Source organism: Thamnophis sirtalis, unplaced genomic scaffold (genome assembly GCF_051295495.1).
Source record: "Thamnophis sirtalis isolate CommonGarterSnake01/CBP01778 unplaced genomic scaffold, rThaSir2_p1.2 scaffold_10, whole genome shotgun sequence".
Lineage (NCBI taxonomy): Eukaryota > Metazoa > Chordata > Lepidosauria > Squamata > Natricidae > Thamnophis > Thamnophis sirtalis.
In genome coordinates this window covers 56,732,242-56,760,002 of record NW_028261390.1, presented here as the reverse complement: position 1 = coordinate 56,760,002, position 27,761 = coordinate 56,732,242, and the positions used below count along the sequence as shown (strand labels likewise).

At 39.1% G+C, this 27,761-nt stretch overlaps 1 protein-coding gene across 1 annotated transcript; it reads left to right on the top strand.

The window, feature by feature from the left end:
• Positions 1-12,968: 12,968 nt before the first annotated feature.
• On the top strand, positions 12,969-24,064 carry SPMIP2 (sperm microtubule inner protein 2). The gene is made up of 4 exons (XM_087723696.1): positions 12,969-13,350; positions 18,568-18,800; positions 22,889-22,947; positions 23,931-24,064. The coding sequence occupies exons 1-4, from the start codon at positions 12,969-12,971 to the stop codon at positions 23,956-23,958; spliced, it is 702 nt and encodes a 233-aa protein (XP_087579822.1). The 3' UTR covers positions 23,959-24,064.
• Positions 24,065-27,761: the final 3,697 nt, after the last annotated feature.

The window sequence follows — 27,761 nt, the reverse complement described above, 5'->3', positions numbered from 1 at the left end:
TCATTACAGGTAGTTCTTATTTGCTGGACAATAACTGGGACTAGGAACTTTATTACTAAGTAACAGGATGTTGCTTAGTAAGGCAGGATGTCACATGACCATGTCAAATTACAACAGCAGTTCCAGTAGTCCTGGTTGCTATCGTGAGTCTAACCTTCATACAGGTACAGCATTCCATGGTCACATGATCACTCTTAGTAACCTGCCAGCTTCCCCATAGACTTTGCTTGTCGGAAGTCAGCAGTGAATGTCCCAAAAATGAGATCATGTAATTGCAAAGCCATAATAGCATGCCAATTGCCAAATGCCCAAATTGTGATCATGTGACCGTAAGCAAGCTACAATGGCTGCAGCTAAAAGGACTTGCCATAAGTACCCCTTGTTCCACATCATGTTAACTTTAATTATTGAACAAGAGTGTGTTATATGGGCACTATCCGTATTTTAACAACAATACTATGCAGTTCTTGGGGACTTCCTGGGAGGAGGATAAAAATATGGTGGATTATGCAAAATATCTTTAAAAGAAGGATAACGTTTACTCCTCAGTTATTCTTATTAGGTATATGTACTGATTTTACAGTGGTAGAGAGTAACTTGATTCTGCACCTAATAACGGCAGCAAGACTGTTGGTGGCGCGATACTGGAAGAATAAAGACTTGCCTACAACTCAAGAATGGACATTGAAAGTTACAAACTTAGTCGAGATGGCTAAAATATCGGCATATATTAAAGATCACTCAAATGAGAGATATAAACGAAACTGGAAAAAATGGATTGACTATATACAAAATAAATACTGGACCAAGAAATTCCAGTTAGCCTATGCTTAAGATCAGAAATGATTTAAATTGTTTAAAGTTAGTTCAGCAAGAAGAAGCTAAGGTCAATGTAGAATGTCATTAATTTCTTTATTTCTTTTTTTCAATAGATTTTAGACTGTGTTTGTTAAAAATACATACCGTGTATGGGTTCTGGGAAGTTGGGGGGGGAGGAGGAGGGGGTTGGGGGGAGGGAGGAGGGAGGGAGGGGTATGCATTAGGCTAGACAAGAATTTGGTGGTAAACTAGAATTATTTTGACATACAAAAAATTGTACTTCGATGTCTTACTGATTTAGGAATGATGAAATGTTTGTTTTAAAAGAAATAAAACTTTTGAACACGAATACTATGCAGTTCTTGTTGTAATGCAGCTTTCTTCAGTCTGACGCACTTTAGCTATAAAAGTAAAATACAACTGGCTAACTGGGATAGAAGTTGTAATCCACCAGGCTGTAAAGCTGTGTAAAGCTTTTGTGAGACTATCTGTCTAATTTCAATGTAATACCAGATTACAGTATATCCAGCTACATACAGAAAAATCTATAACAATCCCCTACAGATGGTCCTTGATTTACAACCATTCATTTAGTGACTGCGGAAAGCTACAATGGCACTAAAATAAGTGACTTATGATCAGTTTTCACACTTACAACACTTCCCCAGCTTCCCCAGGATCACATAATCAAAATTCAGGTGCTTGGTTACTGACATGTATTTATGATAATAGCACTATACTGGGGTCATTTCATATGGTCCCAGCTTCTGACAAGCAAAATCAATGGGAGTGAAGCCAGATTCACTTAATGACTGATTGATTCACTTAACAACTGTACAAAAAAGGCCACAGGGAGCCCTGGTGGCGCAGTGGTTAAAAAGTGCAGTATTGCAAGTAAACTCTGCCTGCAGCCTGGAGTTAGATCCTGATGGAACGAAGGTTGATTCCGTCTTCCATTCTTCTGAGGTTGGTAAAATGAGGACCCAGATTGTTGGGGGCAAGATACAAATAAAATGCTTACACTGTAAACCATCCAGAGAGTGCTCTAAAGCACTATGGGGTAGCATATAAGCCTAAAATGCTATTGTTATTGCTATAAAATGAGGCAAAACTCACTTAACAACTGCCTTGCTTAACAATAGAAATTTGGGGTTCAATTGTGGTCCTAAGTCGAGGACTACTGGTATATGATTACAAAGTATTCTACCGCCATGAAATACTATCTATAGAACCCTGTTCTGACCCCCCTCATCCCACACCAACACACACTCCGAGCCAAAGATAAGTTACAGCATTTAATTAACAGACAGGCAGGTCCTTGGCAGCAAACCGGCACAGAGAAGCAGTCTTTTTATAGTCTGGAGAGGAGCCTAATGACCACCAGCTGAGTGCAATTACCTTCTGTAACTGCACAACTGTTCCTGACGCCTATTAGCTCTTCGGTGCCATGCATCCAGGAACAACTCACTGCTGGCGTCCGGCTCACTCTCCCTTGTCTCCTCCCCACTGGTCCAAAGCTCAGATGCCTCCTGCACCCTGTCGGAGTCTGGTGGCAGCTCCAACAGCTCCTGCTGGGCCACAACAGAATCCAACATACAAAAGACTAACATTGTTAAAGCCTTCTGGTCTGATTTGACCTTGGAAGTCATTGGCATTGCTAGCGAAGAGAACACAGTTTCTCCCTCTCAGTGTGCGAGAGACTCAGAATCCTGTTTCAGATTATCCTTTCCAAAGATGTTATGATCATATAAAGCTTTTTGACATCCCTTTCTTATTTCTATAATGTTCATTTTAGAGTTCATTTTTATAGTAATCCTTACGCACTCCAAATATAAGAAAAAAAATGAAAAAACAGCTTGCAATTGATAAGGGCTCCCCCCTCCTTATGCTGCTGACACTAGTGTTCATCATTTAACCAATTATAATAATAAGGATGAAAAGAACGTTGTAAGGAAAAGCATACATTCATCAGAGGCCAGTTTTTGAAAGCAGTGAGAAAACTAGAGAATGCTGTGTCCTAGATGAAGGGGGCACTTGGGGGAAGGAAGGAAAGAAGGAAGGAAGGAAGGAAGGAAGGAAGGAAGGAAGGAAGGAAGGAAGGAAGGAAGGAAGGAAGGAAGGAAGGAAGATTTTCAGAGGCTTCTGGGGGATTAAAAATGCTTTTAAGGCAATTGAAAATAAGCACAGATTGTCAGCACAATTGTTAATATGATGGACATTATTTATACAGTGCTTTTTAAAACTGAAAGCTTCTACAGTAAGCACAATATAAACATGAATAAAGAGTTGTTGTTAATTCTTTTTTAAAATCAAATGAGCAATACTTTCTATGCCAAATCTAAGTTCACCATCCATCTAAATAAAGAACTTTGCTTTCAGTCAGCTTCCCAAAAGTTTTCATTATGACTGGGAATAAATGCAATATAGATGTGTGCTAAAACACGAACAAAAGCCAGGCTCTTACATTTTTAATGAGAGAAGGGTAGTCCTAAGGCTAATAGTGTGTTATAATCAAATATGGAACTCAGCCAAGAATAAAACAGAGTCTCTCTTTTTGTTGGTTATATTCACATTGCATTCAACTGCAGGTTTGTTTGGGTTTGACATAGAATGTTATCTGTGTCAATCTTTATAGTTTGCAAACCATGACTTAAGATTTAGCACATATAAGAATCCGTACACTGTTTAAACAATTTTGTTTAGTACAATGTGTGACTTCAATGTATCAGTGTATGAGTTTTCAATGTATTTATTTAAATGGATCTATCAATATTTATTCTGGACTCTGTGGTTTATCCACTGAAAGCAAAATAATTGGGATGAGTTTCAAATTACTAACTCCTATGCAAATATATCACAACTATGCATGCACTGTAAGTATCTTATGCAAGCATTAAACTGTTTTCCTCTATAATCCCATCTTCTATATAGTTTCCATCCCACAGCCACAAGTTCACCCAGAATAAACTGAAACGAAATACATTCATTCTTACTGCCCTGCATTTTCTCAATTCTGCTCTGCAAAAACCAGAATATGTCCTCCCTTCAAAATGAATATTAGATAAAAATACTTCTAGTGACAATGCATTAAAAAAAAATTAAGCTAAACCATTAAAATCCTTTCACTTAATTGATGAGCAACACCCTTTGTCAAGGTTTCCACTAGTAAAACTATTGCTTTAATTATTCTGACCTTAGTTCTCACGCAGCCATAGAATGAAAGGGTTGGAACGGATCCTGGAGAGCAGGTACCTTCAACCTTCGGCCTGTTGCAATAATCCTTAACTACAACATCCCCAACAAATGGAGAGACCATTTTTCATGTTGAGTAGTTGAAAAGTTCTCGTTGTTGACAAACATTCCCTGATGTTTACTGAGAACTGTTATAATTTTATTATAAGTATTGTAATACAGAGACAGATGCCCTAACCTTCATAATCTTGTTTAAGCTTATTATCTTTCTTCCTAAAATAATATCCTTTTAAATGTTCAGCTCATTGTTCATCTTTATCTATTCGTAAACTGCCAAGTCCTGCAAAACAAGACTTCAATTCTTCACCATCAACTGTGAGTTAACTAAACTTACATTTCAGTTAACAATTTTTCCAACATTGGCAACTTTAAGATGTGTGGACCAATTCCCCAAACTTCCCAGCTAGCGTCTATTTCAAGAGTTCTCAACCTGTGGGTCGTGACCCCTTTTTCACAGGGGTTGCCTAAGACCATCGGAAAAAACATATTTTTGATTGTCTTAGGTATTGAGACACCTGCGTGTCAGTGTTTGGAGCCAGGGGAGCAGAGGCGGCGGGTGACAGCAGGCACTGCCTTGCGAAAGGGAGGTGCTACCTGACAGGAGCGGTGGCGCAAGGACGACCAGCGCCCAGCCAATTGTGACACGAGAGGCACCAGTGGGCGGATTGGATGGCTGCGCTTGATGAGGGGCGGGGAGGAGGGAGAATGGAGTGCTGGAGCGCCAGCCAGGCTCAGGCAACATACTGAGAGGTGGCCGGGCTGAGCTTGGTCTCCCAGCAGTGAGGGGAGGGGACGCCGGGAAGGAGCCAAGAACCGAGGCGGGAAGGATGGCGACAATGTCCCTTCAGACATCGCTGATCTAGTCCAACCCTCTGCTCAAGCAGGAAACCCTACACCATTACCGACAGTTGATTGTCCAGTTTCTTCTTGAAAACCTCCAGTGATGAAGCTCCTACAATTTCTGAAAGCAGGTGGTTCCATGGCTTGATTGTTCTCACTGTCAGAAAATTTCTCTTTATTTTTAGGCTGAATCTCTTCTTGATTAGTTTCCATCCATTATTTCTTCTCTGGCCTTCAGGTGCTTTGGAAAATAGGTTGATCTCCTCCTCTCTGTGGCAGCCCCTCAAATATTGGAACACTGTCACGTCACCCAGGCCTTCTCTTCTCTTCAGTAGACTAGACATGCCCAGTTCCTACAACCATTCTTCATATGTTTTAGCCTCCAGTCCCCTAATCATCTTTGTTGCTCTTATCTAAACTCTTTCTACAATCTCAACCAGTGGTGGGTTATGACTGGTACGCCCCGGTACTGGTGTACCTGTGCCTGCTGGGAGCACCAGATACTGTTCTAGTACGGAGCTTCAGAGGGCCCGCCCGCCGTCCTTACCTGTATTTGAGCTCTTTGGGGTTTCCGTGCACGCGCACGGAGCATATGGCACCTTGCGATGCTCTGCCGTGCAGGTGGAGCATCATGGAGGCATCGTGGAGCATTGCAGGAGGTAAGGACGCATGCGCACGCTGCGCACATGTTGCACACGTTCATGTGGAGGACGCCGAGCCCTGTTGCACTGTACCGGTTGCAACAGGATCCGGAACCCACCACTGGTCACAACATCTGTTTAACAGTGTGGTGACCAAAACTGGATGCAGTATTATAGATGTGATCTTACTAAGGTTTTATAGAGTGGTGTTAGTATTCATATGATCTTGATTGAATCCTCCTGTTAATGCAATTTAGGATTGCATTAAGGTTATTTTTGCTGCTGCTTCACAGTGCTGACTCATATTTAATTGATTGTCCATTAAGACTCCAAGATCACAGTTACTGCTATTAAGCCTGGTTTCACCTAGTCCATATGTGTACTTTCTGGATTTCTTGCCTAAGTGTAAGATTTTACTTTTCTCTACACTGAATTTCATTTTACTAGATAGGCCCAGTGTTCAAGTCTGTCAAGATCCATCTGGACCTTGAGTCTGCCATCTAGGGTGTTGGCTCTTCCTGCCAGCTTAGTATAATCTGCAAATTTGATGAGTTCCCCTTCTATTCCCTCATCTAAACAGTTTATGAATATATTGAAGAGTACTGGGCCTAAGAGGGAACTTTGTGGTACCCCACTGCTTACTTCCCTCCATGTAGATGTAGTACCATTAATGATTACTCATTGAGTATGGTTCGTTAACTAGTTACAAATCCATCTGGATGTGTTGCTATCTATCCCACTTTTTTCTAGCTTACCAAGAAGTAGGTTGTGGTCTACTTTGTCAAATGCTTTGCTGAAGTCTGCGTATAAATACGTCCACAGCATTTCACTGGTCTACTAATTTAGCCACTTTGTCAAAGAACGAAATGAAATAGGGTCGGCATGATCTGTTTTTAATAAACCTGTGCTGACTTCTAGCTATTACTTTATTTGTTTCTAGATACTTGCAGATCTGTTTTTTTTAATTATATTTTTCAGTATCTTCCCAAGTATTGATGTTAGGCTGATTGGTCTGGAGTTTCCAGGGTCTGTTTTTCCCCCTTTTATATGGATATATTTATATAGCAAAATATAGACATAGTGGAATATATATATAGATGTATACATAGGCACTTATCTCAGAATAATAGCGCATCTGATTGCTTTACATAAACTTATACTGTAATTTAAGCTTCTATGCTTGCGCTGGGAATATATAATAGGCAAACCTATGACATTTAATGAGATTACTCAGGGACAATGTGTGGTTTTCTTTTTCTACAAGCAGATCCCCAGAGAGAAATTGGGCCTATGTAAATACTGAAGAAGGAATTTGACAGGACAGGAACCAGGTACAATAGGGCACCCAGAGTAATTGAGGGATTCAGTTGGGAAGGTACCTAAATAAACTAGGAAGCATTTGGAATTCATGAACACTTAAAAGAATTTGTTGGTGGATTCAATTTTGCACTTGCCCAATTCAGTCAGTAAAAACCGGGGGGGGGGAGAGAAATAGGCAAATCTCAGGGTGTATTTCAGTGCTCTTTAATTACTGCAAGCTAGAGAACAAAGCAATTAACTGTAAGACACCAGAGAGATAATGCAGAAGGTAGTTATTAACAGGTGGGGGCGGGGAGATGGGTTGGAACAATACTGTCTGTGTGCGTGTGTGTGTGTGTGTGTGTGTGTGTGTGAGAGAGAGAGAGAGAGAGAGAGAGAGAGAGAGAGAGAGAGAGGGAGAGAGGGAGAGCGAGAGAGCGAGGCCTTGATACCATTTAAAAAGGAGAAGGCCAATTATTTTGGTAGTCATTCTATACTAAGTTTTAAGTAACGAGGCGAGAGTCATGAGGTAACTGTAACGGCTTTATTCTAACAGATCTAACAACGGTGAGGATTCAGAACGCGGACAGCGCCCAGCCAACTGACAGCTCTTTATATACTCAAGCTGCCAGTTGGCCGGCCAATGGGTGACCGGCGATTCTTCCACCAGCCGGCGGGCGCGTCTCAGCCAATCAGGTAACGGTTGCTCCGGCCCCGCCCGTTGGCTGGTACAGAAGGACGCAACACCAAGAATTGGTAGGTATCAGAGCTGGTTTACTGGAAGGAAGCCACCTCTGATGCCTACCAATTCTTAGTATAGAATACTAAGTACGCCAAAGTACGGTACGCCAAAAGAAGTAGTAAAGTACCCAGGGCCGGATTTAGATGAAAAGAGGCCCTAGGCTATTCCACTTATGAGGCCCTTTCACCTCCCATTTTTAAGTTTGTAAATTACATGAGAGACAATAAAATACATCATTACTGTGATATATATCAATATATATCAATATATATAGCTGGCCTCCCGACGGAGGGTGGCTCTGCTCTGTGGCAAAGGCAGCGAGGCCAACCACCTCCCCTGCTGCGCTCAGCTGCCCGGCTTGGCCCCCTTGCCCTCACCTGCCTGGCCTCTGGTGGGCTCCGCGTCGACGGGGCGGCTACTGGGAGTGGCCGCGCCTCTCACCCGACCGCCGGTGCCGGGAATGTGGATGGGCTCCCCAACTGCCGCGGCGCTGGAACGATCTTAACCAATACATTTTTATGTTTGTTTATTAGTCATATGCATAGAATTTCTCCTTATTTTCGGTTCAGTGTTTTAGTGTTCACTGTTTTTAGAATAGTGTAATTTTAATTTTGCTAACAATTTGAATGTAGGCCCCTCTTGATCTTGAGGCCCTAGGCTAGTTAGCCTATAGAAAAATCCGGCCCTGAAAGTACCAGACCAAACTGGTAGCGATGGTGCCCTAGCCATGCCCAGTCTATGCTCTGCAGCTTGCTGCCTGAAGCACTGCGCCCCTGATCTGTCTGCCAGGTAAGCTTGCGAGTCACGGCTTAGCTGGCTTCAGCTGCGCCCGAGCTGGAGGAAACAGTGTTTGTGATCCTCGGTGCTTCTGGGTGGTCGAAGTGCACAGGGCACACGAATTGGAGATGGTGTTTACGAGCCTTCGGGCTCTTGGGAGGCCCATGTGCATGATAGTGTAGAATAATCATATCCAAGGACCAGTGGTGGGTTTCAAAAAATGTTGGAACCTCTTCTGTAGGTGTGGCCTGCTTTCCGGGTCCACTGGTGGAACCTCTTCTAACCGGTTCAGTAGATTTGACGAACCGGTTCTACCGAATAGGTGCGAACTGGTAGGAACCCACCTCTGAGATGCACCAATAGCCATTAAAACTCTTGACTCTTCAATTTATTTATGCATGCAGTTTTCTTGACAATTGAAGAATCTTACAATAATAAATATTATTAATTTGGAATAGAAAAATTGAGGCTTTCAGGTCTAGCAAATCAATGGTCTCAAGTATTTTTTTTTAATGTTTTTTTTCTCAGAGTGTTAAGATGAATTAAATCAAGTTTATTGGACTTCTCAATGAATGTTTAAAAAGAGCTAGTCATCTATTTTTCTACGCTTGTGAAAACAGTGAATTTGAAGATATGATTTGGTCTTGTCCTCGTATTTTCTGTATTAGTTGAAAAAATATATACCACACATAACATTTGAAGAAAAGTTAAAATGTGAGTTTTGTTAAATAATAGTTTTAACAAACTTAGCTTTTTTTCTATCAAAGAATTCTGGATATTTTTAGCTTGGATTGTTGCAAAAATTGTTTTTGAAAATGGATTTACATGCATGACACCATAGATTCACTTGGATAATATATTTTTGAGTGATCAGGATTTAATTTGCTTTTTAACGAGTGAGATGCATTACTTTTTCAAACATACAGAATGTATTTTATTCTGTTGCATCTATTTTAGGTGGGCTACCCGGGGAGGGAGTGTTATTTTGTTTTTACTTGTTCTTTTTTTTTCTCTGTTTCATTAAAGCAATGCAAAAGAAAGGTAAATTTGTAGTATGAGTTCAGCATTCTCATTTTCTGCTTTCTCAAAAGGAAGATTAAGATTTTGTCAGTCTTAGTTGCAGTTCACAGCATTTTGTCTGCTTTCTTTCAAGGAGACTTAATACTTTTCCCCCTTTCCTAATCTTTCCAAATCACAGAAATGTAGCAATTATTAATAGGAAAAATCCTTCAATGGGTGATTTATTATTGGTAACCTTTATCCAACATAGCCAATTTTCAGGTGGTGTTCACAGCTGGAAGAGGAAAAATAAACATTTCCCTGCACACTATGATACTAATTTAGATTAGATATTCTGTGCTTATTCTGGAACAAAAAATTGAAAGCCAGCCACACACAATATATATTTAACATGATATAGACCTCTAACTCGGTTACTGCTATGATGAACAACACATACTGTGTAACAAGAATTTGGAACCCCGATTTTTACAGGGAAAACTATATAAATGATTTTTCTTCCTAAAGTGTTCATTCCCAACATACGGAATGTCATTGAAGATCAGGGAAGAATAGCTTTGATTCACATGGACTTTCTTCAGACATAATGTATGGAGGGAGCTGAGTTTTTCTTATATCTCAGATAACCTTTAATGAGTTTAAAACTGAGCTGATATAATATCATTGTATGATTTATTTGATTCTGATTTAATGTGTTTTGTGAACCCAGCAAATATGCTTTGTTAATGGCTTCATTGTATAGTATGAACTCAGCCAAAGATAGTTGATCAAAATATAATGATTAAGGAAAGTATGTTGTGTGAAGACAGCCTCCTTTTGACTTTGTTTCATTTGTTGTATGGACTTAGCAGGTTTAGATAAAATTGCCTTTTCGTTATAGGGCCGGTGCACTCCGGTTTACGTTGATTAAACAATACCACCTATTGAGACTCCGGAAACACATCTCTCTAGCAGTGCCTGCCCTCTAGATTGAGGTTCCTCCTGAAATTCAAACAGCTCCCATCTTTACTGGAATTTGGAAAGGGCTGACTTTCAAAGCTGTCACTTTGGCCAGGACTTTGAAGAAGACAATTGCTTTGCAAGGTCCTTGAATAGGCAGATGATGTTGTTGAGAGTGTTAAAGGTATTGCTGGAGAATGTAAGCTGTTCCAAGTAATGCTGCCCTTTACAATTGACTGGTGATTTTGACAAAGCCAATGGTATTCAAGTGACACTCAAGATGGTTTAGGATTGCACCCAAAAGGCCTATTGCTATAGTACTGTTTTCTTTCCTTTGCCGCATTCATTCTGTTTTCCAAGTCTTTGTATTTTGTGGCCTTCTCTCTCCTCCCCTCCCCTCTCCCATCCCCTCCCATTCCCTCTAGGAACTGTAGCCTTCACTATCCAGACTTTTTTTTCTTAACAATTATTAAATCTGGAGTATTATGTGGCAGGTACTTGTCTTTTTGAATTCTAAATCCCCAGAGGACTCTAGATTCTTCATTTTCTGTGACTTTATTTATTTTGTGGACCCACCACTTCTTGTCAATATTATTTTTGCATATACAAACATGTGAAATCACAGTTATAAGTTTTTAAACTGGTGTTGGCCTATATTTGCATCAAGTTCTCAAGAATCTAGGACAGTGGTTCTCAACCTTCCCAATGTTGCAACCCTTTAATACAGTTCCTCATGTTGTGGTGACCCCCAACCATAAAATTGATGTCTCGGTTCCTAAGACCATCGAAAATATGTGTTTTCCAATGATCTTAGGCGACCCCTGTGAAAGGGTCATTTGACCCCCAAAGGGATCCCGACCCACAGGTTGAGAACCACTGATCTAGGACATCATAATATATCGGCATAGTATATGTGGGAATCCAAGTATTTTGTATGGCCTTTGCAATTCACAGACGGTAATTTTGTCACTGTGCAGATTTTTTTAAAAATCCAATATTTTGGGGGGTATGGCACCCAGTGGTCCAATAACCACTGGGACCACCACAGCTGGTTTATGCCTTAATCTTTCAACTTCAGTCTTGAAACGTTACGATCTTCTATAATTATTTGTCTTCTCTTCTACTATCTCCAGTATTGCTACATCAATTATTCATATTTTCTTTCTTTTCAGCTACAATTAAATATTGTGTTATGTGACAGCTCTTTATCTGTTTGTATTCAGAAGTCCGCAATATTTTAACCTGCTGATTTTCAATTATTTTTCAACTATATAATTCCACCAATATTTTTTTGATACTGAATATGATAATTTTTCAAGTTTTAAACATTTTATTAGATTATAAGATAAAAGTAAATGGGAAAGTAGTGGGAGGAAGGGGGGAAGTGAGGAAGGGTTGGGGAAAAGAAAAAAAAGCATTAACTTCCGACTCCTTCTGTTGCAGTAAAATAAGGCATTAACATCAAACCACACCAGTTTGCTTTTTCATAGTACTATCATATAAACTGGCCATTTCTATAACCAAAATATGATAATTTTAAAGATGTTCCAGTGGCACCATCATTTTGGTGCCTGTGTTATGTGTGTGTGTGTGTATATATATATATATATATATATATATATATATATATATATATATATATATATATATATATATATATATATATATATATATATATATATATATATATATATATATATATATATATATATATATATATATATATATATATATGTTAATATACATTTTTACATGCTGAATTTCTTGTAACCATGAATCTAATCACATACAATTTTCACCGACCTGGAAAGGACACAGTTCAGATGCATTCAAGTAACCTAGTGTCCCTTATGGCTATGAAATTGGCTACATTATGCTCCAAAGAGGTTGTGATTAAAAGAAAATCAAATTCATTTTGCAGACATATAGTTCTGCCAAGAATATCATCACTTTAGACAACACTTGCGTGACCTTGTTGAAAAAGAAAGGTCGTTCTCATTTGCAGTAATCTATTCCTGTTTAAATCAGCTGATCATAGCAGAAGGCAGCACCGCTAGCATGCCAGAATGCATATTTTAGCCAATATCCTGAATGCAGGCTCTAGAAGACATCTTGATTAGGAAGTGGCCGCTGCAATCCTAAATGTGACAGGCTTATAGCTTCACATCATAAGACTGTCTCTTTCAAGGGTGTGTTGAAAATTGGATTCAAATTCTGTACTTGGCCAAATGAAAATTAAAAGGCATCATGCAAAAGTACAAATAAATCGCCCATTGTATCTCTAAAATGAAGTGTAACTATATTAGCTAGACTAAACAAGGGGCAGCTGCTTTTTTGAGGACACTAGGCCTATTTGAAAATTTCAAAATACTATTAGATTAGGTTAAATTCATACGATCCTGCTAGGTGGAAATCACTCAACCCACATCAAAGCTCAATACAATGTGTGAAGCCAGATAATGACTAATTGAGAAAATGGTTTTATTCTGACAAGATGCCCATGGCTGATCAAAACAAGGTAAAAATCTTATAAAGGAGATAAACACAAAAGATCACATTTTCGTAGTGCTACTTTCAGAGCCGCTGAAAGGGATGAACAAACTTGGAGGCCTCTTTAAGCTGTTTCACCACTAATGAATATGATAGCTTTAAAGGAAATGGAAGAGTTCCAAAGTAATGAAAGTGCTCTAGAGTTTAGATCCTTTGCTGTGCAGCTGGAGGAAGCCAACGAAGGAGTCCCATTGGCCAACAGGCTCACAAGGACAGTATGTCATAATGTAGAAAATGCCCCCTTAAGAGCCGGTCTCTGCCAGAGCTGCTTGGCTTCCAGTCTGCGCTGTCTAGCGAGGCAGGTGGAGGCAGCAGCTGCTGTACTACTCAGAACAAGGGTGAGCCTGCCAAGAACTCAGAGTGGTGACATTGAAGTCTGTGGCCAGGCTGCTGCTGGGGACATGGCAAAAAGAGACACACTGTTATCTGCCTCCCCACTAACAGATAAAGCAAAAAGAATAATATATACAGGTAACCATTTCCATTGCTGGCTTAAAGAAATTAATTCTATGTAGATCAAAACAATAGCATTCATTAAACAGATGGCTCAGAGAAAGAAATGTGATGTTCAGTTGAAGTATGGAATTACAGAACACAACTGTATCATGCTCCCTAACAGTGGTGGGTTTCAAAAAATTTTTGAACCTACTCTGTGGGTGTGGCCTCCTTTGTGGGAGTGGCTTGCCGGCCATGTGACCTGGTGGGAGTGGCTTGCCAGCCATGTGTTTTCTTTCTTTCTCTCTCTCTCCCTTTCTCTCTTTCCTTCCTTTTGTCTCTCTGTCCCTTTTTCCTTTTTTTCTTTCATCTCTCTCTCACTTTTTCTTTCTTCCTTCCTTTTTTCTTTCTTCCTTTCTTCCTCTTTCTCTCTCTGTGTGAGTCTGTCTCTCTCTGTGTGTGTGTGTGACAGAGGTGGGTTCCTACCAGTTCGCACCAGTTCGGTAGAACCGGTTCGTCAAATCTACCGAACTGGTTAGAAGAGGTTCCACCAGAAAGCAGGTCACACCTACACAAGAGGTTCCAAAAATTTTGGAACCCCCCCCCCCCACACACAGACAGACAGACAGACTCACACAGAGAGAGAAATAGAAAGAGAAAGAAAGGAAGAAAGAAAGAAAAAAAGAAAGAAAAAGTGAGAGAGAAATGAAAGAAAAAAAGGAAAAAGGGACAGAGAGACAAAAGGAAGGAAAGAGAGAGAACCTCTTCTGTAGGTGTGGCCTGCTTTCCGGGTCCACTGGTGGAACCTCTTCTAAGCTGTTCAGTAGATTTGACGAACCGGTTCTACTGAACTGGTGCGAACTGGTAGGAACCCACCTCTGCTCAGTAAGTATCTGTTTACTAATTGTACAGATGAAAGAGCACAAGGAAAAGAAAATTACAGAACTTTACAGAACCTGGGAGAGGAATTTACATCTACAGCCATGCAATCTACATCTATGTCTCAGCACACTAGATTCCGTTTAATGGGTGTGAACATATACATACAAAATGGAGCCTAGGTGTATTACCAGAGCGTTGGGAAAGATGCAGTATTGTCAGATATGAAGTATTATCGCAATACTTGGTAATAGACAATCAAATATAATAAGGGTAAAAGTTGTGAAGATTTCCAGAAGTAACAGCAAATGCACATGGGGAATGCTTTCAAAACAATGTCACGCTGCTGTAGCGATAAACAAAACATCATTTTTAAAAAAGCAGTGCTGACCGAATAAAGAAAGCAAATTGGAATGACAAGAATTATAAGAAGTGCTCTATAATTTTTTAAAAATACTTCTCAGGAAACATTCTGCAGTTCCAAACAACGAAAATGTTTTGAGGTTTTGGACCTAAAATTAAATCATGAGAAAATATTTGCCATTTAAACCATTTTTTTGTTAGGGCGGATGAAATCCTTGCATGCTGTTATGACTACTAACTATTATTTCCTTTTTAAAATGTTGAAGGTACAGGTATTCTGTCACTCTGGATAGAAGGAGGGGAGACAGTATATCTCTTTATTATGCCATCTTATGTATATTTTCCTCTTGCAGGGTCCAAAGTCTTGACTCTGTGGTTGCAGTGAGGGAAACTGCTGTACCAAACAGAGACAAGCAGTCTCTGCAAGCATATACTTGTTTCTATAACTACCGTATTGTTTTTCACTTCAGTAAAATAAATATTCCTTTTTTCAGATATTTGTCTTATTGCAATTTTCAAATGCTATTTAAAAGAAAATCTTTTGATGGCTTAAAACAGCTGCTTATATTGCACCTTGTTCTTCACTGCCTCTTCACTAATGATTTAAGTGAAGTGTCCTGTATATATCCTATATATAGGAGGTATAAATAATGTATTTAATCAATGAGTTATAGTGCAGTGTATTTTTTTTTTTACTCGTGGGATGAAATGTCCATTTCCCCTTTCAGATTTCTGTTCTCCAATTCTTCTGGGTTCCCAAATGACACATCTTCACTTCTGCATTCCCCTAACTTGTCTCAAGTATTTGTACAGCATTCCAGTGTCCTTTGTGGCCACTAAAAATGCTGATGTTAGCATCCTGTCAACTTGTGCTGTGTCCTCTGAGATATAAGAATGTTATGCTCCAAAATTATACTCTACTGTCTATAACGCCATTCAGTATTTCATCTGAAAGGTGTTCCTAATTTCTCCCACTGTAGCTTATTTAAAACAAATTTGGAGAAACTCCTGCTCCTGTTGACATAAAATGGATTTATATCTTAAAAGTATTGTTTGTTTTGTTTGTTTATTAGTTTTGTATGCCGCCCACTCCCGAAGGACTCCAGGCGGCTCACAATAAAACAGGGAAAGGGGGATAAATAGGACAAAACAACAATTTAAAAATACACAACATTCACAATTGAAGCGGGGCTGGATACTTCAACAGCCCCCAGCCCATTGGAACAGCCAGGACTTAGTAGCTTTATGGAAGGCCGGGAGGGTAGTAAGGGTCCGGATCTCGACGGGGAGATCGTTCCAGAGGGCCGTAGCAGCAACAGAGAAGGCTCTCCCCCGGGGGATCGCCAGCCGACATTGGCTGGCAGGTGGGACCCAGAGTAGGCCCAGTCTGTGCAATCGAATCGGTCTTTGGGAGGTAATTGGCAGGAGGCGGTCTTTCAGGTATTAATCAAGTTCTAGCTTTAGATCTGAGGCTAATCACCTACATTCATATAATTGTCATCAAAATAAAGTAAGAAATTAGTCTCAAATCTTGTCCAATTTTCAGACAATAGCCAGTAAAGAATACCTGAGAATCTACAAACATACTAGCTTATCTGGGTTGTAAAAATCTGGACAAAACTACATGGCAGCAAAGGATTCGAGTTTTATGTATCTGTTTTCTGTCTTCCAGTGATCATCTGGATGGTAGCTCTAGAAAGGTAGTTGCCTATTTTTATTATGATAGACAGACAGACAGATAGATAGACAGACAGACAGGCAGGCAGGCAGACAGATTGATGACGATAGATAGATAACAGACAGACAGATATGGATAGATGATAGGTAGATGCATATTCCTTCAAAAATGTCAACCATACATCACACATCACCAGTGGTGGGTTGCAGGCGGTACGTCCTGGTATGTGCATACCGGAGCCAGCCCGGAGCACCGGATACCGTTCCGGTACAGTGCTCCGAAGGGCCCACCCACTTGCCCAAGTTCCTTACTGGAGTTTAAAGTCTTTTGCGCTTCCGTGTAGGCACATGGCACGTATAACGCCTGTGCGATGCTCTGCGGAGCAGCTGTAGCGTCACGGAGGCGCTTGAACGCACCGGTTGGAACGGGATTTGCAACCCACCACTGCACATCACATACATAGTTCATTAATCATAATCTTAATATTATTGCTTTAAAAACAGTGATGGGATACTGATAAATGCTGGAACTCTGGCTATGAACAACAGAAATCCTTAGAGAACACAACATGAGAAAGCAGATACCTGCATTTTTCATTAGATAATGTATCTTTAAAGCAGGAAGGATGAAACATTAATCTTAGGAAACATGTTGGGAGATATTTGGAGTATTTGCTGGCTTCCTGCTTTGAGACTGGACTGCTCCAACCTTCAGATCAAATCAGATCAAGATACGTGGTATATAAAACAAATCATATAAGACAAAAAAAATCACACACATTCCTCTTTTCTGCCTGACTATAAAAACACACCAACAAGAAATTAAATGCCTGGTAATGTATGCCCTTCCATTACAACCACAACTCTGCTGCTTGTGCACCAGTAGAATTCATTCCTATTGCATTCTCACCACTACTCTCACCAACTATTTTCTGGAGTGGCGATGGTGGTGAAATCCCTTGAAATGCTAGGACTCAATACAAAATAATGGAATGCATTAGGCCAAAGTTTCCCACCCCTAGCTGCAATATCTATAATAACAAAAAACAAAAATAATAAAAACAGAATAACAACAAAAAACCAAGTTGATCCCATATAAAGATGAACTGTGGGCTGTACAGTCTAGGAGTATCCAAGAGTTCAGCTGTGTTTAGGACAGGAATCTAACCAGAGGTGGGTTGCTCCTGGTTTGGCCCAGATCGGATGAACCAGTAGTGGTGGCGGGAGGCTCTGCCCACCCGCCATCACGCGGGAGCACAAGAGTGCGCTTGTACGGGTAAGAAAATTGGCAACCCACCACTGAACCTAACCTTCACTCGTGTAGAGTGCAAATAATGCAAAGGAACTTGACTTGGAATTGCAACCAAGATGTGTTTTACTATTGGTACTATTTATATTTTCCTTTGCCACAATTGTTTATATGCAGGTCTTTGTATTTTGTTAACTTTTCCAGTTCTTTCTCGTCTATCGTGCTGCTTTCAGGTACTGCCATATCCACTATGCAGACTTTTTTTGTCTTTCTTTTTGACAACTATTTGTATTATTAAATGTTTGGGTGAGTTGGGGAGGGTCATGAAAGAATAGACAAACCTTTTTGTTATCAGTTCCAAATTCCTTAAGACATTTAATGTAGAAGATGACCAAACTGAGCCTGAGGGTGGGATCAAACACATCATCAGCTTGGAGTCTCTGTGCCCCCATAAAAGACCTATATCCAGCCCTCACTTTAAGTCCATTGACTCTTTTCTGCTGCCAATTTACCTTGACTGTTAGTAGTTCAGATTCTTGTGTATAGGTAGCATGAAATAAACTTCAGTACTTTTGCATTCTATCCTGGCTCCTGACTTCTTCCACCTGACATTTAAAGGTAATAATAAACCTAACAGCCATGGTGGTGCAGTGGTTAGAATACAATATTGCAGGCTAATTTGGCTGATTGCCGACTGTCGGCATTTCAGTAATTCAATCCTGACAGGCTCAAACTTGACTCAGCCTTCCATCCTTCCGAGGTCAGTAAAACAAGGACCCAGATTGTTGGGGAAATTAGGCTGACTCTGTAAACTGCTTAGAGAGGGCTGTAAAGTACTGTGAAACGGTATATCAGTCTAAGTGTTATTCTTATTGCTATAACCAGATAATAATTCAGATTGCATCACTATAAGTAGGGTGTAAAGAAAAGAGTAGAAAGAGAATGAAAAAATATAAGGCCATCACACCAATTAAACTATTTTTAAAAATAAAGTACTGAAGTCTGCTTAATAAACAGAGTGGATTAATGCATATTTTAAGCAGACCTTTTGCTTCCATATAATTGTATACTTCTTTCCCCTCAAGGTCCAGATGGCACAGGTGATTACCAACCAAAGGAACTGGATTATAGCCATTACATAGGATCAAAATCTTCACCCGTGGAGGGCAGTAGTGATGCCAAGTATTTGTGGAGAGCTGCACCAAGTAATCCTCCTCCGTGGATGCACAGGAATTGGTTTGTAGGAGAAATTGGCTGGAGAACAAAAGAGTTTGCCTCACTTAGCAAAATTGGTCTCCTCCGGGGCAAGAAGATCATGGTAACTAACTCAACTTTACTTCAGAATGCTTTCCTTGCAACTGTGGTAATGCAGCTTCAGTGGTGGGATTCAAATTTTTTTTTACTGTTTGTAAAAAAGTAGTTCTGTGGGTGTGGCTTTGTGGGGGTGACAGGGGAAGGATACTGCAAAATCCCCATTCCCTCCCCACCCCACTAACCTGCTTTCCAGATCTGTTCTCCTGTTCAAGGCAACAAAAGAAGATCAGCTGGGAGGCAGCAGTAGTGGGGCCAGCCTATTTGCCGGTTCTCCAAACTACTCAAAATATCCGCTACCGGTTCTCTAGAACCGGTCAGAACTGGCTAAATACCACCTTTGAGCTAGCTCTAGTATTCCTAGTACATTACTAAGAGGAGAATGTATTATTTCATGTCCAGCTTGGGCAATGACATTTTTCTGAAGAAAATATAGCAATAGCAATAGCAGTTAGACTTATATACCGCTTCATACCTCTCTAAGCGGTTTACAGAGTCAGCATATTGCCCTCAACAATCCGGGTCCTCATTTTACCCACCTCGGAAGGATGGAAGGCTGAGTCAACCTTGAACCGGTGAGATTTGAACAGCCGAACTGCAGAACTGCAGTCGGTTGAAGTAGCCTGCAGTGCTGCACTCTAACCACTGTGCCACTTCGGCTCTATATAATGTGCCAGAAACCATAATGGAGAATATAAACATTTATACCCTCTAAGCTATTGTCAACATAAATGTATTGAAACTTAAACTCAAACTTAAAATCCAAAATTCAAAATACCAGGGAGTGTATTGGGAGAGAGGTGTGGTAGAGGGGGAGGGGAAGTAGGGTAGAGGGGAATGATGGTGGGAAGATGGAAAGTTGGAGGGGGGCGAAAGAAAGGGTGTATGGAGGGTCGAAGAGGTACATTGGGTTTCTATTTTGGGGGGTATTATTGACAAGAGGAATGGCTGTGTTTATTGTTTAATGTTATATGGCCCCGGTTCTATACAGTATATGTGTGACTGTACGAAAATGCAAATGGAAAATAAAACACATTTACAGACAAAAATTCAAAATACCAATATAGTGACTATTCATCCATAAACAGATGAACATGGTCTCACCTTGATGGTCCTTTTCCTCATTTCTACGCCCCCCCCCTTCTTCCGACAGCATCCCGTGCACATTCACATTCTGCTGGAAAAGATGGAAATTCAGACCTGAGCAGATTTTGAGAGGATCTGAAAGATCTCTAGAATAGCCATTGTAATATATAAGAAAGGAAAGAAGTCAAATGGATGGACTTTACTACTAATTTTCTCCACTACCAAGTTAAAATACTGCCCACTCATCCGTGACTCAGCACAAAACTATGTTGGCATAAAATGTGCTGTCTTGCTTCTGTTGCATCTGCTTAAAGTCAATGCTAAACAGTATTATTTCGTGTCAATCAATTAAAGACAAGTTTGCTATTTTCTCATCTAGCTTTGCTGCAGGTTTTTTTTCCCCAGCATAGTCCATCAATCAAGATCCTGCAGCAGAAATAGGTTCAATCTCATTCCAGGTTTCTTGCCGTTTTGTCTTGGCTGACCTCTATGTTCCTCTCCCCACTTCCCCTATCAGATCCCATTTAGACATCCTAAGATTAATTTTAAAAAAAAATTACTTGGGAAGGCATGAGGACAGAAATAGCACCAGAGAAGAAGAAGGTAAGCTTTGCAGTAATTGTGCAATTAGTTAATTCTGTAGAGCAGGATAAACAAACTGGTAACTACTAGGCAATTGTCTCCCTAATGGGGAAGCAGGGACTGGTTGAAACTGAAAAATACAGGCAAACTAGCAAGTGAATAGTAAAAGCCCAGTTCAGCTTCTCTTATGAATCTCTGGACATTGCAATAAAGAAGAGAGGGGTTGCTGCAACTAAGGATAAAGGGAATTTGAAGGAAGGGGCCAACTAGCCACACACAGGAAAGGTGGGTGAAGGAATAATCCACCACACTGACTGACAGGTATATGAGCTCTAACTGCTGTTTACTACAATAGGCGGATCTTCTTTCATAATTGGCTTTGTTTTTGGTCAGCAATAAAGCATCTAGATTAGCCAAGTCATGTCCAAGCACTTTCTGCTGAGTAAGCAAATTCCAAAATAAGGGCCTGAGAGCATAGGAAACCTAACTCTATAGACATTAGATTAAATGAAGCATGACAGCTGTTTGATGGGTTAGCACAAACATTCTCCTCTTCTTCTTCTTTTCCCTCCTCCCCAAATAATAGTGATCTGTCCTCCTCTATTTTTGACACTGTTAGTGTCACTGTGGGTAATAAAATAAATACATACATACTAGTGGTGGGATTCAGCCAGTTCGCACCTATTCGGGAGAACCGGTTGGTAACTTTCTAAACAGTTCAGAGAAGCGATTGTTGGAAGAAATCTTATTTTGTTTTTTTCCACTTTACAAGGCTAATCCTGTAAGGAAGGCAGGAAGGAAACATTCTGGTGGTGTTTCTAGCCTAATCTTTATTGCCCTGCTTACAGAAACTGCCTCTTCAATTAACCCTTATTACATTGCAACAGCTAAGACGAAGCGCCCATTGACCTGAGTGATATTGAGTTGGCTACACCCATCCAGTCACAAGACCACCAAGCCACAACTACCCAGCTGGTCATTAGGGCAGAGGACTGGTTGTTAAATTATTTGAATCCCACCACTGAGCCACTCCCACCCGGTCACATGGCTGGCAAGCCACTCCCACAAAGCAGGCCACACCCAGAGTAGGTTCCAAATTTTTTTGAAACCCACCACTGATACATACTGACCTACATCATTCCAACGGTGCTTTTTCAGGAGGCAACTGGACTTTTTTTCCTTCGAAGCGTTTCACTTCTCATCCAAGAAGCTTCTTCCACTGTGACAGGATAGCGGGGAATGGAAGGCGTTATACTTTTTGCAGACAGCTGGTCGTTTGCATCCTTTTAGAGCAGTGTTTCTCAACCTTGGTGACTTTAAGCATTCGCTGGCTGGGGAATTCTGGGACTTGAAGTCCAGACATCTTCAAGTTGCCAAGGTTGAGAAACACTGTTCTAGCCTAATCTTTATTGACCTGCTTACAGAAACTGCCTCTCCGGTTAACTCTTATCACATTGTAACAGCTAAGGCGAAGCGTCCATCGACCTGAGTAACCTTGAGTTGGCCACGCCCACCCAGTCACATGACCACCGAGCCCCACCTACCCAGATGGTCATTAGGGCAGAGAACCGGTTGTTAAATTATTTGAATTCCACCACTGGAAAATATGTCCGTCAACGTTTATCATGTTTGAACATCATTTCAGAGCTTTCCTATATGGCAGTGCATACACAATTCAGTCTTCACCGAAACATACAAAGCTCTGATCTGCATTTATCTTTATCAGCATTGTCTACATTTATAAACTTTTTACAAGTGTTTTCTTTAAAAAAAAAATGTCCATAGGAGATATGGTAGTAATTACTGGCATCACTGGACAAATGCTACCATTTATTTTCCTCTTCTCTAAGGCAGTGGTTCCCAAACTTGGCAACTTTAAGACTTGTGGACTTCAATTCCCAGAATTCTCCAGCCTCTGCTGGCTGGAGAATTCTGGGAATTGAAGTCCACAAGTCTTAAAGTTGCCAAGTTTGGGAACAACTTCTAAGGGATGATGGAAGGGGGAGGTGGAGATGATTAGCATTCAATTTCTTCAAAATTAGTGAAAATATTGCTGCTCAAAATAGTCATTTACCAATGAATTTCAGGATCTTGAGTTATTCTCAGGGCTGTAAAGACATTGCCCATTTCTGATCTACTTTGTCTGGTTATTGAGGGGAAGATTTCTTCTTTATAATGATAAATCATTGTTTATTATTTGTATCTCTTGTGCACTATCATATATTCTGCTGGCATGTGGTCCTAAAGATCATGTACCTTGTGATATTGTTCATTACAGGATCACTCAGTTGGCCTGCTTTCCTTTAAAATCTTAGATACTTAGATATATTTAGCTCATTCCTGACATAAGTGATACAGTAGCAAAGAAGTCAGATTAGAGGGCTATAAATAACTCTCTGAGAATATTCTTTTGTTTCCCTTTGACAGCCTAAGATAAATCTCCCAGCTGAAGAATTTGAAATAATTAACGAATACAAAAATCCCAGGTATGGATACATGTGTTTCTTTTAATCCTTTATATCAACTCATTTGCAAAATCTCAGGATAAACATGAGATTAGTGGCATTGTCAATAAACTTAATCGTGAATAAAAAGCTTTGATAATTGCATCTTAAACTATTGCTGATAGTTGTGAAACATCACTTTGTTTAGCAACAAATTTCAGTTGAATTCAGAAAATACTGTTCGCAATTTAATATTTAATATATAGCAGATAACAAAATATTGACTATTTGTGGTTCTCCAGTTTGCTAGTAGCTTAAATGTTAATACTGCATTCAAGCATATAAATGGCACTTTGTAATGATTGATATAGCTCTGAGAAATTTCTAACATCTATTCAATGGTTCAGGTTTACATCACTCACTTAGTGAATGTAAATTCATATTCTGTTCTGTGAAAGTGCAGAGACTATGATTTGCAAGGCAAATTGAACAATTAAGGAAAATTGGCTCTGCCTTGATTCTTTGTCAACAAAGAGCAGCGTGCCTTTGAGAGCTACTTTGTTATATCAAAACCATACAAAATGCCAGCATAGGGGATACACCCACCCCAATTAATATGTTTCCCAATCCTGGGGAAAAGAAAGAAGTGTATTCAATATAACAACATATAGCATAGACACAATGCTAAGTAAATCATTGTCAGTTAAAAAATACAGCCAACTCTTTTTCTGCAGAGGAATTACTGCTAAAATCTCAATATTTAATCCTAAACCCGTATGTATTATCATACTTTCCTTTCTATCAAAATTAAGAATATTGGATTCACGTTTCCCAATATTGCTACTGTATTGCATTGTGGCAGTACGACCCCCAAAGTGACAATTAAAGAAATTTTCTTTAGTCTTCAAGGTATATAAGTTACCATTTTTTCATGGTTCTACCTTTATAAAATGACTGAATTATTCCATAGTGTATGATTATTGTATGGAGATAAATCAGTCTACTTCTCTTTCATCTCATTCCAGGAAATTGACATTTAATCCCGAGTATTGAGAGTTTGAAAGTTTACCCAAAGGATATAGATATGCAGCTGATTCTATGGATTGTAACGAACAGAAGCACTCTTGTCTTTTTGCCCAAAGGACAATTAAGATGGCCAACAGTTAATTACATTAACATTGGAAATGTTAATTAGAAATATTAGACAGGATCCAGAAATAAAAGGAACAGAAATTAAAAAAAATTACAAACATTTGCAGATGACCTAGTTTTTTTTTAGAACCATTAGAAATCAGTCCCAGACTGATAGGGAAAATTGAGGTATGGCAGGACTGAAAATAAATAAAGAAAAAACTAAAATAATAATTAAAAATCTTACAGATAAACAGAGAAACGAATTGACAAGGTACACCTTCAGATAGTAAAGAAAGTGAAATATTTAGGAATCTACTTGACAGCAAGATGTACAACAATTAAAGATGATAACTATACAAAGTTAATGCAACAAATTAAGCTGGACTTGGAGAAATGGAAGGACCTACAACTCTCATTGATAGGGAGAATGGCTACTATATAAATGAACATACTACCGAAGTTATTTTTCTTATTCCAAACAATACCGATAAAACTAAAGAAAAAATACTTTGAGGTATTGAATAAAACAATTTTGAAATATATCTGGCAAAGGAAGAAAGCAAGAATAAGACTGAAAATGTTGCAGGAGTCTAAAGGTAACGGAGGCTTTGGGTTACCAGATTGGGAGTTGTATTATCAGGCATCTGTGCTTACACGGATGAAAGAATGGATAAACTTGAGGCATAGAAGTTTACTACTACTGGCGGGCTATGATCTCCAATTAGGGTGGCATGCCCTTTTATGGTATGGAAGGAGTATAGTACAGAGATATTTTTTCAAAAGACACTCTGTGAGGAATGCTTTATTTTTAGTATGAAAAAATAAATAAATCACAAAACTATAGGAAAATACCAGTCTGACTTTCTACAATAGAAGTATTGATACATCCAAGTGTTGTCAACTTGGAAAAAATTGTATCCTACACAGACAGACATTCTAAACAAGAAAGGGGAACTTAAAACCAGACAGGGACTACAAAATCAAGGAGTGGATTTAGCATGGTAGCCAAACCTGCAAATACAAACGAGAAATGAGAAAGATGCGAAAACATGGGGTTTCTATAAAGAACCAACAACACCTGGTAAGATATTATTAGGGACAGATGAAAAACTATATAATTACCTACTAAGCTTTAAAATGTAAGATGAACAAGTAAAAGAAACAATGATAGTATGGGCAAAAAAACTTTGGCTATATTATAGAACTTGATACAGTAAATGGCAGAAACCTTGGGATAGAAATTACAAATTGACAATGGCCACTGCATGTAAGGAAAATCTTTATAAAATGTTTTATAGGTGGCATTTGCCACCGGCAAGACTAGAAAAAATGTTTTGACAACATGTCCGCCAAATGTTGGAAATGTAATCAGACTCCAGGTATTTATTATCATATGTGGTGGACATGTATGAAAATAAGAAAATACTGGACAAAAATACATACATGGCTGGAAAAGATGATTAAGCAGCATATAGATTTAAAGCCAGAAATATTTTTGTTAGGTATAATACCAGAAAGATATGATAAAGGGATTATATACTTAATGCTACATGTATTAACAGCAGCAAGAATTGTATTCACACAATATTGGAAAAATGAAAACACCCCACCAGACTAAAATATAATTAGGAAAATATTGGACTGTGCAGAGATGGATAGATTGATACTGAAAATAAAAGATAAAGGAGATACAGAGTACATTTCAGCGTGGAATAGGTTTTATCAATAGTTAGAGATAAGAGGTAGAAATTAGATGGAAAAAAATCATTGTTATGTGTAACTAAAAGATGAATGTTGTCTATAATTTAAGCACCCTAGTGCAATTAATATGATCATAAATAAGCTAGCATAATTATAAATATGGTTATAATTATTATGTGTATTATCCATTTCACTATCAGTATATCTATAAAATGAAATGCCTGGACAATATACTGTCTTCAAAATATTTATATATAAATAAATAAAAACTTGACTTTAAAAAAAAGTGCCAACAGTTGCTCTGGAAGAAAAAAGTTAACATTTAACTACTTGAAAGTGAAAGGTCTGATAAAAAAGGAACATCTTCAGCAAAAACAGTATTATTGTTTATTAACTGAGTGCAACTCATAAGGGAGAAAGTCAAGTGATCCTTTTGAGGCGTTCCTTGTTGACCTTAATGCCCAGAAAGGCAGCAAATCAAGATAGGCAGTCCTCAGCTCCCTAGAACAGGGGTATCCAATGTTGGCAACTTTTAAGACTTGTAGACTTCAACTCCCATTCTGATTAGAGAATTCTGGGAGTTAGTCCACAAGTCTTATAAAGTTGCCAACACTGGATATCTTTGCTCTATAAGGTAAAATCAGAGGCAAGTAGCCTGTATGGTCCTATTGCAAACAGATGCATTGCCATATTTCACATCCCAACAGAGGGATTTATTTTCATATTGTGCCTTCTTGACTGAGCTCAAAAGATTATCTATTACAAATATATCACAAAACTTCCAAACTACGTTGGCGATATTACCTACTAGAGTCAAGAAATATTGGCAACCACAAACCCAGCTCAGAGAGCAGCCAACATTTTTCCTTTATATATTATTTCATACAGATCCTTCTATCAAGCCCATTACTTGTGGAATGGATGTGTCATGTTTCAGATCCAAGCGTCTTTTCATTTTACTAAAATCCAGGATTTTCAGAATTTTTTTAAAAAAATGCTACTGGTAATAAAACAGTCACAAACAGAAGTAGAATTTTACATGATTTCTTCTAAAATATAAATTTATCTTCGTTTTCCAGCACTTCACATGGGTATGGTGTTTTGGTCCACAATATTTGTGAAGATGTATTTCTGTGTATATGACAGACAGAAGATGGGCAGATCATGAACCGATACTCTGTGCTTTCCAAAAGTTGAACACAGAGGAGGTTTGCAGGTCAGTTCTGTCTTCCATAGATGCCCAACTGGATCTGGAGTTCAGTAGGCATGCTGGGAGATAGAATGTCATGCCAACAGATACAGTCTTTAATTGCCCTCTATGCAGTAATAAATCATTAAGAAGTCCTCAATGTTCAGGCTAGATTAACTATTCAAAAGATAATTTGGGGACTGATATGCAATCCTTGGATGCATTTTTATATTTGCTTTCATCCTATTGTTGATGTATGCTTTTCTTGGTTTTGATTTATTATGTTAATTGATTTGAGTTTTGATAGTGAGTTTTGATTTTAGTTGTGCGCTGCCATGATTCCTTGGGGAATATGGTAGAGCTAAACTATAGTAAATAAATAAATATAAGTTGAAAGACTAATTCAATGGCAAACTGTATTGCTGCCGAACAAATCAAGTATGCATATCTATTTAATTACCAGGTGTCAAACTTACTTCATGAAGTCTTCATCTTTTAAAAGGATTTCAGCAACCATTCAGGGCTAAGACATGAAAGCCTTCTCAAAGAGATATTGTAGAGCCCTAAGACAACTGTTGTCAAGATAGACCAATGACCTTGCTCAGTGTAACGAAGTTTCGTAGGAGTAATTCTCACCACTCCCTATTCCCACAAGGCACATAAATAAGGGGCAAGATTTCTAAACTGGAACACTATGCAAAATACCTACTATACACATGTATACATCAATATAAATAGGACAAGGACATAGAGGACGTATAGAACAAATTCATATATTTATATTACTGCCATAAGGAACACTAAAATAAAATGAGTGAAATGAAAAGATAAT